Here is a 16,162-nt window from a genome sequence, read left to right on the forward strand (position 1 = left end):
ATGTACTGAAGTCATGGAGACAGCCAATCAGTGATGACACAGAATATTGTTCCGACTACATAGCTACATAGTGATTCACCATGAAAATTGACTTTCTTTTGGTATGGTATTCAAAATGTTGATTATGAAAGTACTAATAATAAATAAACTGTTGGTGATTATATGCGACCCCCCCCCCCAATACCCTTCATACCCTTCAGCGGGAGGGTTGTCACCTGCGCAGGAATTGAGTCCTAAGCGACGATAACGCGCGATAAAAAACGCAAAGGCTCATGGGTAGATGCTTGTTTGTAAACAATGATGTGCTATGGCCATCTGACGCATGCGCAGGTGACGACTGCGCTTTAATATTACAGGCAAGACAATCATTGCCGGTATCATTTTGTACGCGTTTTAATTTGATTGGTCCAGACATGTACGAGATATGGCTCTGTAGATCTGCATTCATTTAAACAAGATGATCGCCAGTCAGCCATTTTAGATTTGATAACAAAAATGCGCGTTTGCCCGATGTATGTGTGAAGTTTGAACTTGATTGGCCCAGGCGTGTATAACATGGGGGTTTGGAACTGCAATTTTTGAAACAAAATGGCCACCACGTGTTCATTTTGAAACAGTCTGAAAAATAATTGCATCATCCGAGATTTGGTTCAGGATAATGAAAATGTGTAATTTTGATACATATTTGGTTTTAATGGCCGTTATTTGGTAATCTTGATTATAGAAGAGTTTGGCCCCTAGCATGTGCGAGATGTGGCTGGATACAAAGGGACTGACGAATTAAAGCATAGATGGATGTCAATCATTAATTCCCCATTTTTGGACCATGTCCAAACAGGGACTAATAAAATATAAATGATGCATCAACACCAGGTGGCACTGTTTCATTTTAATACCATTATGCAGGTTGGTTGCATGGTGGGAAATATACTTTTCACAAGAGGGCGCTATACTGAGAATTGTTTTCTACTAAAGCAAAGAATATGGGACAATGGCATTCAAATACAGAAATAAACAGCGTACCGGTAACTATGACAACCTTTCTCATTGTTGGGATTCCAGATATTAAATAAGAATTCAGACACAAACTAGACTGTTTATCACACTGGTGAATATTTGACTAGGACACTGTATGTATTAATACATGTATAATAACATTGTATCTATACTAATACACGTGCAATATTAATCACAAGGTCTAATATAAAATAAAACATGAATTCCAAATATTATATCAATATACTTAAAGGGCGATGGTCGTCGTCCCACGTCCTGTTTGATATGGGACTCATAGTGACGTATACAACGCATGTAAAATACTTTATTTACATGAAATCCGAACACCCGCTACGCAACGACCACCATGCTTTAAGCAAAATTTTGGCAAGGGAAAAAACTATTTTATTGCACTATCTTAGTAACAGATCTTGGAGAGTATATTACATCTGGTTCTCAGCAGCAGTGCAATGTCTTCATTTTTTGCACTTGTTTTATTTCAGCAAAATTTGCATGTTTATCGCTACTCACACCAACATGCATTTCATAGTGATTGATGGTTTCCAAGTTGTAAACTGATAAGAGAAGGTTTTGTTGAATTATTGTAACTACACAAAGATTTTAAAGAAATTATATTCACTATATCTTGCCACTAATAAATTGTACACATGTACCGTGTTTAAATTAAATAAGTATGCCCAAATGTTAAAATTTGGAGTTTTGGAAACTAAATTGCCTTTGAACCACATCCATCCAGTCATGTTAGATAAATGATGTTGGAGAGTGGAACTGTACATGTAGCAACCTTTGCTGGCACAGAGATGTACTTTATTTTACATCAAAAGATACAATTATACCAGTAATCAAGTGGTTAATCAAACTTTAAAAAATCTTATCCTCAACTATAAATCTTGGTCATATGACATTTCAAACCCCCAATAGGATTGGGCAATATTGATCCTGGTCCAGCTTGTGTATATACAGTCAGTCAGTGGCGAGATCCTTGAGATACTGGTAATAGAAATGACTACATCTTCTGAGGATTCTGGTGGCTTGTAGTTCAACCTCTGATTCATTGCTTTGAATAGATGTTCTGTCCACAAGATGACTGCATATTCCTGAAACACAGTCAAAAATGTCAACCAAGGCCCAGGAGAGTAAAAATACTGTCTTTCTCGACTGGTCAGCAAGAAACACTTTTTGATGTGGTTCTTAAGGTGCATGCTAAAGCGACCAAGACCCAGTGATAAAGACCAATCAGAAATAACAATTTTTGAACAAATAAGAATGGGTCAACATTGTTCTCAGAGATATTCTACAAAGACTAACTCTCAATGATCTGTGTTGAGGGTAGCAAGTCTCAGAGTGCAGTATTTGTAACTATCCACAGAAACTGAGGAAACACATAAATGTTGAGGTTTATTCTGCCAGGGTACGTGTCAATTTACAGTAGTGTGCTAAACTGATCAATGCTATTTCGTGCCTTTAAACTTGTTCCAAGTCAAAGAGATAATCTCATACTGAGCACACAAAGTGAGGACCTCAACTACCAGTGACGTGAGAAGCAACGACTGCAATGGGTTTTCCTTCTTTGAAAAGTTGGCTATGGTCAAAGTGCTGCAATGAAGCATGAATGTCAGTCCCAGTCATTTAATTATAAAATACTTGTTTTAAAATAATACATAGAACATCTGCAAACAGGTGAATTAATATTTACTCTATGTGGGTACAACTCATCATAAAGTGATTTCCCTCAATCTAATATTGTACTGATAACTGAAAACTTCCATTGACTCTGGTCCAAAATCTCTGAGTACACAAGTGCAACCAAACTATGTCTCATACATGCTCAAGAAACTGCATTCATAAATCTGAGTAAACCTTAATGTACCTTTAATAACAACTGTCGAAAACAGCGATAACATAGCTCACTATTTTGACATTACCATACACACAATGACAGACATGATTTAGTGACGTCTTAGTCTACCTGATCTGAGCAAAAAGCTAACTAATTTGTAACAGAGCACTAAGAAGCCACACAAGGGTGTTCCTCTGATGGTAACAGCACCCGACTTCCAGTACCTAGGGCTGGGGCTTGTATTCAAGGAAATACAACCCCAATTTGGGGCTGGGATTTGTATCCCAGCAAATATGATACAGTTTGGGGCTGTGATTTGTATTCCAGCAAACACGACCCCAATTTGTCATTTGAAATACTGTAGTTTGAGGACTTGTATGATATAAACTATATAACCAGAAACATTTTGTTTTTTCATTTCAGTGAGAGATCTTGCATGCAAGATAGAATGATTTTGAGCTTTTTTTTTTTTTTTATAGCTCTATGACAAAATATGTTGATCCTTCTTAGGAAAACGCTATAGCATTGTATTCATCCCATAATGCACTGGTACAGAGGTCAGAACATTCAAAACTAGAACAAAGTGCAAACCTATGCAATTATGCATAGAGATAATATGCCACAGGCTTGTAAGTTAAATTCTAAAACCCAATTTTATATTCAGGAAAGTTCATGCAATGCCTCAGCATAAATAACCAATTACTAAAGTGTTTTGAAATTAGACTTTGTAGTGAATTTTAACTGCATTGCAGCTTGCCTTTGTCACTGTTATTAAAGTCAAACCTATCCATAGTCTAGCGTAATTCTTCCCCAAAGGTAAAACATACGCTGGATTATTAAAAGAATTCATCTCTGTACTGATGTACAATTAGGTTTCCCTATTTTCTTTTGTGCATTATAATTGTTGATTTTTTTTCTTTGAAGTCTCCTTGCTTGAAGTTTGGTACGCAAGTAAGACGAGATGAACCACCTACTAGGATATATACATTACAGGATTATCCATTTTGCTAGAGTAGCTCTGTTCCACATAAAAACAGTTAAGTTTACCTTTTGTGTCGCCTCAGTGGAGGCTGAAATTGGTTCAACTTAATTCTTGACGAGATGGCAAAAGCAATTGATGTGCAGGGTGGGTTGGGTGTTACTCACAAATGAAGACAGCAACCTAGTACAGTCAGTCATAAGACTGAAGATCAATTTTATTTAATAATTCTTTTTTGTTTGTCACGACAACAAAAATCAATTTTAAGAATATTAGCATGCATGGGGCAAAGATACAAATTTCACAACCAGTTGTATGTTTTTTTTTAATTAAATCAGAAGAGGCAGAAAAAGAATCAATTTTAATATACTATTAGAGTTCATTAGCATTTGACGTTTTTTTCCTTATGCAACAAGGGATAGATAGGAAATAAGCTGCAAGTTAAATCACTTTCCTAGTGTGTCTCACTACTACATACTCCTATTCATGGAGCATTTTTTTTCTCTGATACATTCACAATATCAGCTATTTTCAAAACTTCCAAGTTGAGTGCTTTTTTTGTCAATGAGAAAAAAAGCAACAAGTCAAAACAGAAAGATATTTTTATTCCACAAAATAAAAATGAAATCGGCATACATTCACATGAATGGCCATCCTCAACATACCACAAAACAAATACTCTTTCTGAATCTGATATCTAAAGTTACAAAAAAAAAAAAAAAAGTATTTTTTACACATTTACACAAAGGAAAATCATATTTAATATTAAAATAAGGGCTGCTTGTTTTCCTTTTTCTGTTTTTTTTTTTTTTTTTTAATGGAATTTATTCATGTTCACCAGTACCAAGTCTATTCTATGCACACGACAGCAGCAGGATTGAAATGGTTTTTAAAAAAAGCCTGAATAAGAAAATTCTAGTTGAGGAAAACAAATAACAGCCCAGAGTGGGGAAAGGGGGCAACTTTAACAGAACTATGTTCAATGTTTGGGGGGGGGGGGAGCATGAGTTTGGGTTTGGAATTATAATGGTAGTTGTACAATCGTGCATCATGGCCGGAAAGAAAAAAACAAAATTTTGATCGGAAATAAACAAATATAAAGACAAGTCCAGAGTTACAGAGAACCACAAAGTGAACAAGGGGAAAGCTAAGAATGATACCTAGTAACAATAAACTAGAAGAGATCATCTACGGTCCCCCCATCAGAGCCAGCTGAACATTGAATCTGAGGTTGCTTAATACAAAGGCCATTGGCAAATCTACCTGAGTTCAAACATGAGCAGGGCTGTTTTTTTTTTTTTTTTTGGTTTATTTTGTTTATGGAATATTTATACATGTTGATTTGTCAGCACATATTTTCTTCTTGCAATATTGGCGTACATGGTGAAGATGCTTATATAGTGAATTTGAATTCTTTGTTTTATTGCTGAAGACGACATAATGCACAATGAACATATACAATTGTCTACAGCATAATAAGTGTGCAAGGCCTGGCCTACAGCAGCTCAGTTAGTCACCACAAAATACACACACATGACAACTGCTTCTTTTTTTTTTTCTTGTTGCACCAGAACAAATTTGAATTTTTTTTTTTACCAGTTTAAAATACTTCAGTAATTTATCACGTTTAAAACTAGGGCCAGGAAGTCCTGTATGCTGAACACTTATTACAAGAGTCCATTTTATTCAAAAGAAGCAACAAGCTTCCACTAATTATATTCTAAAGCCTTGGGTTTCTTTCGTTTAAGACTATTTTGCATTTGCTTTTTGCGTCTGCTTGTTTGCTGTGTTGTTCATCTCAAGTTTGGATAGTTTCTTCCAGAGATCATCTCGTTCCTTCTCCTTCTTCTTCTCTCTGTTTGTGCAAATCGAAAAACAAAATGTCAGAAGACTGCTTTGCAATATTTTACGTGAAATGACAGACTACGATGGTTATGTAAACATGGTGATTCTCTACAATGGCAGCACTAACTACTTTGTGCCCAAGAAATAACAGTAACTTACTTTTGTCTTTCAGCTTTGTAATTGGATGTGAGTTCATCAAACAATTTACTATTCATTTCCATAAATGTTTTCAACACATTGTACACAAGTGCTACAATTGTTCTGCAAGATAAAAACCAACAAAAATAATTTACAGTATTCCAATCATATATACAAGCAAGTGGCACCACAGTATAAACACATTGCTAGGTGGCACCACAGTATAAATGCATTGCTAGGTGGCACCACAGTATAAATGCATTGCTAGGTGGCACCACAGTATAAACGCATTGCTAGGTGGCACCACAGTATAAATGCAATGCTAGGTGGAACCACAGTATAAACACATTGCTAGGTGGCACCACAGTATAAATGCATTGCTAGGTGGCACCACAGTATAAACGCATTGCTAGGTGGCACCACAGTATAAATGCAATGCTAGGTGGAACCACAGTATAAACACATTGCTAGGTGGCACCACAGTATAAATGCATTGCTAGGTGGCACCACAGTATAAACGCATTGCTAGGTGGCACCACAGTATAAACACATTGCTAGGTGGCACCACAGTATGAACACATTGCTAGGTGGCACCACAGTATAAACACATTGCTAGGTGGCACCACAGTATAAACACATTGCTAGGTGGCACCACAGTATAAATGCATTGCTAGGTGGCACCACAGTATAAATGCATTGCTAGGTGGCACCACAGTATAAATGCATTGCTAGGTGGCACCACAGTATAAACGCATTGCTAGGTGGTACCACAGTATAAATGCATTGCTAGGTGGCACCACAGTGTAAATGCATTGCTAGGTGGCACCACAGTATAAATGCATTGCTAGGTGGCACCACAGTATAAATGCATTGCTAGGTGGCACCACAGTATAAACGCATTGCTAGGTGGTACCACAGTATAAATGCATTGCTAGGTGGTACCACAGTATAAATGCATTGCTAGGTGGCACCACAGTATGAACACATTGCTAGGTGGTACCACAGTATAAATGCATTGCTAGGTGGTACCACAGTATAAATGCATTGCTAGGTGGTACCACAGTATAAATGCATTGCTAGGTGGCACCACAGTATGAACACATTGCTAGGTGGCACCACAGTATAAATGCATTGCTAGGTGGCACCACAGTATAAACACATTGCTAGGTGGCACCACAGTATAAACACATTGCTAGGTGGCACCACAGTATGAACACATTGCTAGGTGGCACCACAGTATAAACGCATTGCTAGGTGGCACCACAGTATAAACGCATTGCTAGGTGGCACCACAGTATAAATGCATTGCTAGGTGGCACCACAGTATGAACACATTGCTAGGTGGCACCACAGTATAAATGCATTGCTAGGCGGCACCACAGTATAAATGCATTGCTAGGTGGCACCACAGTATAAACGCATTGCTAGGTGGCACCACAGTATAAACGCATTGCTAGGTGGCACCACAGTATGAACACATTGCTAGGTGGCACCACAGTATGAACACATTGCTAGGTGGCACCACAGTATGAACACATTGCTAGGTGGCACCACAGTATAAATGCATTGCTAGGTGGCACCACAGTATAAACGCATTGCTAGGTGGCACCACAGTATAAATGCATTGCTAGGTGGCACCACAGTATAAACGCATTGCTAGGTGGCACCACAGTATAAACGCATTGCTAGGTGGCACCACAGTATAAATGCAATGCTAGGTGGCACCACAGTATAAATGCATTGCTAGGTGGCACCACAGTATAAACACATTGCTAGGTGGCACCACAGTATGAACACATTGCTAGGTGGCACCACAGTATAAATGCATTGCTAGGTGGCACCACAGTATAAACGCATTGCTAGGTGGCACCACAGTATAAATGCATTGCTAGGTGGCACCACAGTATGAACACATTGCTAGGTGGCTGGGGCAAAATTCATGTGCATAATCCTGGTAAATGATTTGAGATACTTACTGATTCCAGTGTTCTTTGGATATCCTGTACAGTGCAGGGAACATAATGGGCATAACCACATTGGAATTCTCTTCAATAAGACTCATTATGTATTCATTATTCCAGTAGTAGAGAGCTCGCTCTGCAACCTGAAACAGAGAAATGCATGATGGTTTCAGATAAACGCATGTGGTACAAAATGTATTCTCAGAAAGTCAGATGTGACAGCTCCCTCTTCAGGCCACATACAGTGTACTAAAGTCAAATATTTCTTCATATTTTGGTTTTAAAGTCATACATGAATATAAATACTGTATTTACTGTATTTGGAAGTGCATTTAACATCATGGTACATTCCAAACCAAAAGGCCCTTTTCAGACTACCAATTATTCCAAAATAGGAACTATCATATTATCAATATCTTGCACCATGGTCCATTAGTTACTGTATACCATTTGCCATAATGTGTCTAAACAATAATGTTGTTGTGTTGTGAAAATAAAAACAGGCGTCCACAAACTATTGGTACAATTTACAACACGTGGGGAATTGGGTCACAATAAATATACATTTTTATATAGTCTTACTTGAGCCAAGCTATTATTTAGAGTATAAATGCATTAGAGTTATTAGTTATTTTTTGTTATATCTGAAATAAATATTTTAGTTAGATTTTCACACTTTTAGCAGGGCAGTGAAATACCGCCTGATGATGAAAATAATTCCCAAAACAATAAGTAATTCGACTGTGTGACACTAGTAGTTCATCATGACTACCTCTGCGTCAACCAGGCGCATCGCGCACTCTCACGAGCATGCAAACTCGCTTGGGTCATCTTTTTTTTTTTAGAGATAGTGGGTGAATACCATTCCTCTTTAAGACTTCGTTCATGGATTCGCCCTTCTACAATCCCCAAAAAGTGGACGGTCATAAACCCATGATTGACATTAATTTTGAGCACTCATAACAACTACTTGAAACATAGTGGAAATTGTGCTGAAATCTTGCGAAACTTGTAAACTAACATCACAATTGTATCCTCTTATATATTCATGATTGTGGATGACCATACCATACCCCACAAATTGTGATTGTCGGAAGGAGTGTTTTTGTGGAACACCACAAATCAGTGTACCATGCTAAGCGTCATTTACCGGAGCCGCAGTTTAAGTTTCAAGTTATACCACCCTCTAGCATAGGAGGCGTTTGATCTAGATGTAGTGAGACTGAGGTACAGAAGACACCCTCTTTTGTCATGGCAATAAATAAGAGTAAGTCAGTTCACTGGTGTTTGATAAGAATGAATTTTATTTTTAAGCACAATATCATGCGTGATCTGGTTCAGGGCATGTCAAAATACTTGATTTTAGTGTTTTGTCATACAATCAAAATGTTCAGCAGTCAGTAATCACTAACTGGATGCCAATTTATTGTATGTGGTATGTAGGCCATGATGGCTATGTCTACTGTCTGTGTATAACATTTGAAGTGAACTGCTCAAAACGTGCACAAAATATATGTCTGAAATACAATCTGTCAAAAACAAAATGGCCATCAGTCAGCCATATTGAGTAGATTTTACAAATCAAAGTGACATGCATAAATCACCTATAATAGTTAAACCTTTCACTAAGTTTAAAAAATAATTGAACAACACTCTGGTTCCAGACAAAATACCTGATTTTGGTACATTTTACAGCAAGTCTCAGGGCAGCCAATTTGCAAACTCACTAGATTCAAGCAATGTTCAAGATGGCTACCCCCATATAGTAAATATCGGTGGGTTAATTGAATTTATCAATTTATGACTTGTACGCCAACTGACTGTGGCCATTCTTAGGCTGACCAGGGAAGCTGCTTTATATACATTATTACGCCTCGCATAACAATGTAAATCATTTAGGGGGATCCAGTTAGCAGTTAGCCTATTCGCTAGTGAGTTTGAAAAATGCCCCAATACAATACTGAGGCTGTAAAAACTAAAATGAACCAAATCAGGTATCAGAAAAGGTACCATCAAAAGTATTAACCTCTATCTTAAAATATAATAGTTAAGGTAGAGATGCACTTTATTTGTGAATTTCAATCAAAAATAGTTTTTTTCGTTTTTTATATAGATTTTTATCTAAAGAACATTCTGTGAAAATTTGACCAATGAATTCTTATTGGAACACCGTTAAAACTGCTGTTTATTTTCTGGTTAAAAATAAAAAAACACTCACACGTGGCAATGTTTATGTCCAATTGCCTAATTTGCATGAGTAACCAAATAACAAGACCTTTGATTGACAATATGCAAATCGAGATTGTACGGGTCATAGTTCATTCAATTCACGCCCATGTGCAATTATTCTCAAATCAGTTCTCGCTCGCTAGCAAACCAAACATTATATTTCCTCAGCGTTTTTTCTTAATTTTTATCATTACATTATGCATGGTGTGAAAAGAAAGAGAGGTAGAAAGAAGATTCAGATGATTTCTATGTCGGAAGAGGCAAAAGCTACACTGAAGGCATCAGCCCACCGAACGAAAAACAAAATCGATGTGAGCGTCCAAACATGACTTCCCCTGAAGGCATGATTCCGAGTTTCTGATTGACTGAGAGATTTTATTTTTAAATAATTGTTCTCAAAAAATAAACTGAGCATGTGAAGAATAATTTAACATTGTTTACAGTGATAACTGCTCATAGTCGAAACGAAGCTTACCCATTCACGCTAGTCACAATAATCATCATACTCTTGAATAGGCGTCAATGACTACGGTAAAACTTAGATTCTATTTTAGGCATCAGGAATGATTGAAATGTCCGAAAATGACGCCAAAATACACCTTAAAAGTCCCATTTTATTTTTTTTTCTAAATCCCATCCCGAATTTACGGGAGAATCTGGTCCCTCAAATAAGGGACGCGTGAGCTTTGATTCTAACCGGATATAGTGCACTGGGTCGGGGAGATACAAACTTTTATGTATATTTTGTCCAATGGGTACCTGTACTTCGATCATTCGCAAGTTTTGCTCGGTGGTGCGAGACAGCTTTGTTTGCAACCGGACGAACTTCGTTTAATTCAATGAAGCAAACAACTGACAATGCTAAAATAAATTGCAGAGGTACGCTAAAATTAATTGAAAACAACCAAATAATTTCAATGAAAAATAAATCACAGAGAGAGGTAACTTGATACATTACGGTAACAACTCTTTTGACGCGCTGACCGCTTCTCCACGTCTGATGTTTTGTTTTCCTTGTCATAATACTTACTGATTGATGATTTTGTTTTGATTTTTGAGTTTTTTAGCCTGCAACTCGGCCACGACCTTTGCTTTTTCCGTGAAAAATGGGGAAGTTTACGTCAATTTGACGGACATTCAATTTTTTTTAAACTAACGAAGCACACTGTTTAGCACTCCCATTTTTTTCATTTGTCGATTTCTATTCAGAAAAATTCGACCGCTCGAAAATGCACCTTAATTTTGCACTCTTAAAACATGTCAGATATCCAACACAAATTATTTAAAATCGGTTGAAATTGTAAAACTTTTACGTTAGGAGCTGGAGCTCTCTTCTTGCAGGCGACCGTCGCCGGTAGTACAACAGCATGTTTTGTACGTACATTCGTACGCTGATTGTCTGCGACTGTCTTAGAAAATCCCTGAATAAGACGTTGTCAAAATCGGAAAAAATAAAAAAATGCCTCCTTAAAAAACGAACAGAATTCAAATATTTCTTTTAACAAATATGTTGCAGTGGGAAAATGGGATTGGAAACGATGAACAAAACTTCTGTGCCTCGCGTTTCGATTCTAGGATTACGCGATTATTCATTATTGTGCGTTCGCTTCCTGGAGTTGGTTCTCAATACTACATAAAAATCATCAAGGATAAATAATTTAATATCCCACTTTGTATTCTTCACGGTAATCCATAGGCTCTGAAATACTCGTAGATTTTTTATTGAAAATACATCGAAGAAAAGCCATGATGTTTTGATCGTGATAAAAGGTCACCTTCCTAGAACCGCCCCCTGTTTAATAATTCATATTTACTGGGCATTGCCACGTGTTTTTACCGACCCCATCAAAACACTGGTATGAATGACATGTTTCTGATTTATATATTCAAGAGCAGTTGTTCTGGCCCAACGATTTTACATAAAATGTCTATGTCTATACGTTAACTTTCAATTTCAATAGTCTAGAAAGTATGACAAAGTATGACAAAGCAGTAATTCCCGGTTTAACGCGCAAATATGCAAATTAGCCATTTTCTCGTCTTCTATTTTTGGTGAATTCTTGGGTTTTAAATTAAAATAGCTGATAGACGCTTTGGCCATTTGCCTCGAAATTTTCACACATTATTGACAAGGTGTTTCCCCTTCAAAATGCGTCCGGACAGTTTAAAACGGCAAGTGGAACAAAAATAACAAGTCCGCAATTAACATGGATATATAAATTATGCAAAAATAGAAAAGAGTGAACTTTGAGGTCATGCTGTGCGACTTTGAAAGCCGTTAGAGAGATGAGTGGACGCATTTGAATTAGTAGTATACCAAGGTATCCAGTGATGTAATTTTACCCACAAACGGACTTGAAGTTTTTAACCTAATTTTTTTTAAACCACTTTTGTCCAAAAAAGCATATTTTTGACCCAAAATCAAAAACGCATTCTGGATATTTAAAATAAAGACAAGTTTTACAAAGTTTGTATAATAAGCTTTCAGAAAATATATAACATGTTGGATATATAATACCATTTTCATTGTCTAATTACTCAATTAAAAAGCAAGCCAAATAAACTGCATCTCTACCTTAAATGTATCCTATTAATTCAAGGTGATCAAAATAGGATTTAAATTTCTTATCAACTGACCTGGAAGTGCGGACTTGACACGCATCTAGCTATTTGTTTAAACAAAGCTTCTTGAATCTTTACAAATTGTGAAGGTTCAATCACATCCAAAATTTCTTCTATTTCACCAAGAAACATGACCTGTAACGCAACAACACGTGTCAGCAATAAACACAAACAGAAAGTACATGCAATGACTGTTCAACAGTGTTCTATGTTGATCATGAACAAAACTACATCCAGCGTATCCCGTTTTGTGTACACCTTTTCACTCATGTAAGGAAAAAAAAAATTTGGTGTGAAAAAATTAGATCGGTTACGAAGAGTCGTAAAAATGTAACCAGCATAACTAATACTTACCTGGTAAGTATTTTCAAAGTTCATGCTCACAATATGTAGGGATAATAATGGTGTATGGAATTTAACAACACTGCTTCTGTTATTCAACACAGTATTTATTAACTGCCCTCAGAAGTAATTTATTAAAAGAAGAATCAAATCGGCCACAATCTAACAGGAAATAATTATGCTTGCACTGAGATGACAAAGCAAACACTTGCATAGATATGGGGATAAAGGTCAACTCACAAGAAGGTTCATATAATTGTTCAGCAACTGACATTCACATTACATCTTGAAATAATTGCTGCTTCACTACATGCTTTAAGGGTCTGTTCATTACAGGGTAACGATGTGTGAAATATTACCCTTTTGGGGCTTTCCTCCCCTAAAATACTTACGACTTTGATAACCAAAATTTGAGCGAAATGTAAAACAAAATAGGCCTGAGGGAGTTTTGACAACTATAAATCATTTATCAATGTGTACATCCATCCAAATCAAACAGAAAAAAAAAAACGCAACCATTCAAAATAAAATCACTTATAATATGTGACTTGGTGATTCATCATATAAAATGAAAGCTACCCAATTGATATATTAATACTATCATAGAATAAATACTTTTCAGTTGACATAGAATAGCTAGGGAAATCTAACTAATCATTCAGTTAATCCACCATTACCGAAGAGTCATTTTCCATTCTATCTGTTCATTTTATTACAGAGAATGTTTAATTTTAATGTTTAAATAGTGAAAATCACACTAAATGAAAGCAAATGAAGGACATTCAAGTCATTTATATTCCATCTAACTGGACATCATCACATCACATGCAACACCAAATATTAAACCATTTCAATAGTACAAGTCTTTGTACAAACTTACCTCTTTCTGACTACATGTTTTAGGCCAGAATTTGAGTAAGCCTTTGACAACCTAGAAGAAATCACAGATTCTAACTGATCAGCACCCACCCTTGCAATATTATAGTTAAAACTACACACAGACTACTAGTATAAATGTATGGCAGGCATGCATGCATGCAGGCAGATAAAATGATATGTTGTTGGTAGCAGCTCATGAACTTAGTGAAAAAACAAAAACAATAGTACTGATAATATAACAATTCTACAACTGTTACAGGAGATAAAAAGATTAGCAACAAAACACAAATCACTGCACACAATGGTAACAATGTGGTCAAATTAAACATTAACTGTGAGTGAAAATAGTGCCATGACGAAAAGCGGACATACCCTGGAATTTAATAATACTGAGTTATGCAAAAAAATAATTCTTATCAGTTTGTCAAAACCTGCATGAAGACAAATAGTTTATCACGGAAAGATGTCAATGACATTATTAGACCTCTCCATCAACTTATCTTAACAAACGTCACCTGATTTTACTTCATGAATTGGAGTCAGCCAAAAAAAACAGGCGGTATTACAATCCAATAGCAATGAGGTCAAAAAATGTAATTGTTTTCAAGCAGGCAATGAAAAATGTAAGGTTCGCACTAAAAAAAACACCTGCTAAACCGGAGGGGGGGAAAAAAGACATGATCAACCAGCGACATGCATCTAAATCACTTACTGGTTCCGTTAGCGTAGCATCCTTTTCTAGAAACTGTACAACACAGTACGCCAGCTGGAAGAAAAGAATGTTTTTCAAATAACATTCTGTAGTGTAGACATGGATCATAATAAATGAAACAGTCGATGACTGACATACAAACATAGAAACAAAATACAGTTCAAGAACTTTTTTTTTTTATAATAACCATCATAAAAGTTTCTTGATTGTTGACAGCTATGTACAGGAAATACACGTACATGCTTTACTATCAGATAGCATTAAATGTAGACGATGAAATCTTCACTCCCCAAATAGTCAAATCATACACATCTTGTATAAATATGCAACACCCCAATCCTAATTGTTCTCTAATATCACGACTATAAATAAACCTGAGTGACGCAGTTTTGAGCACCAGACTCTCGCCTGAAAGGTTAATAGCTAAGATAAGAGAAAGTGGCATGGAGGAATAAGATTGAAAGCTGTCACACTAGGGGAGGGGACAAATAAAATTAAATCTTGGTTGTTTGTGCAGTTTTTCTACATTTATCAGTAATTTTGGGGGCAAAATTTCTTAAAATACCGGTAGAAATCGTAAGATGGTTTCCCATGTGTATATCATGAAGACAGTTATGTAGAACCTGTCAAATGACTATTGGACTTGCAGATTATGTATACTTGTCAACCAGGATTGTTTGCAGTAGATCTTGTGAGAAACAGGAAGACATCTATCAATAAATCAAGTAATCAGGCTACTGATTCTTACCTGGGCATGGTATAAACTGAGACACTTCACCTTGTGTAGCGGTATCAGAACTTTAATTAAGAACTGTTTGTGTTCTGCCTTTAAAGGCAATGCAAAACCATTAATGATACTGAAAATAATAATAATTGTATGAAAGGAAAATACATATCAGGTTATGATGCCAAGGGAAGGAAAACATAATATGAGGGAGGTAGGTAAGGAGTAACATGGATAGAACAGAATATGACACTTCAGGTAGCAGACATGCTGTAGACGCAAAATGAGAAGGAAATGATATGAGGGAGGGAGGGAGGGAGGGAGGGAGGGAGGGTTGATAGAACAGAATATGACACTTCTGTAGCAGACATGCTGTAGACGCAAAATGAGAAGATGATATGAGGGAGTGAGGCGAGATGGAAAAAACAGAATATGACACTTCTGTAGCAGATGTGCAGTAGACGTAATTAGAAGAAAATGATGGGAGGGAGGGAGGGAGGGAGGAAGGGTCGATAGAACAGAATATGACACTTCTGTAGCAGATGTATGGTAGACGCAAAATGAGAAGATGATATGAGGGAGGGAGACAAGATGGAAAAACAGAATACAACACTTCTGTAGCAGATGTGCATTAGACGTAATTAGAAGAAAATGATGGGAGGGAGGGAAGGGGAGGGCAGAGCAGGGAGGTGAGATCGATGGAACAGAATATGACACTTCTGTAGCAGATGTGCAGTAGACATAATGAGGAGAAAATGATGGGAGGGAGGGAAGGGCAGGGAGGCGAGATTGATAGAACAGAATATGACACTTCTGTAGCTGACGTGCTGTAGACACAATAGGAAGAAATGAACTTTTCTGTGTGCAGCTGGAA

At 36.8% G+C, this 16,162-nt stretch overlaps 1 protein-coding gene across 2 annotated transcripts in view; it reads right to left on the minus strand.

Moving 5' to 3' along the window:
* Positions 1–5,124: 5,124 nt before the first annotated feature.
* LOC100367657 (serine/threonine-protein phosphatase 2A 56 kDa regulatory subunit epsilon isoform-like) overlaps positions 5,125–16,162 on the minus strand; it is a 62,598-nt gene continuing 51,560 nt past the window's right edge. The window contains exons 7-13 of one of the 2 annotated variants that reach the window (XM_085492612.1): positions 15,313–15,421; positions 14,565–14,618; positions 13,854–13,904; positions 12,647–12,766; positions 7,796–7,923; positions 5,841–5,942; positions 5,125–5,691 (exon numbers count right to left, since the gene is read on the minus strand). In XM_085492612.1, coding sequence (XP_085348738.1) covers positions 5,586–5,691; positions 5,841–5,942; positions 7,796–7,923; positions 12,647–12,766; positions 13,854–13,904; positions 14,565–14,618; positions 15,313–15,421 — 670 coding nt within the window. In that variant the 3' untranslated portion in view covers positions 5,125–5,585. Of the gene's footprint in view, positions 5,692–5,840; positions 5,943–7,795; positions 7,924–12,646; positions 12,767–13,853; positions 13,905–14,564; positions 14,619–15,311; positions 15,422–16,162 lie in introns of both variants that reach the window. The other variant, XM_085492613.1, reaches the window with a different exon arrangement.

This window comes from Saccoglossus kowalevskii, chromosome 2 (genome assembly GCF_978046115.1).
Source record: "Saccoglossus kowalevskii chromosome 2, keSacKowa6.1, whole genome shotgun sequence".
Classification (NCBI taxonomy): Eukaryota; Metazoa; Hemichordata; class Enteropneusta; family Harrimaniidae; genus Saccoglossus; species Saccoglossus kowalevskii.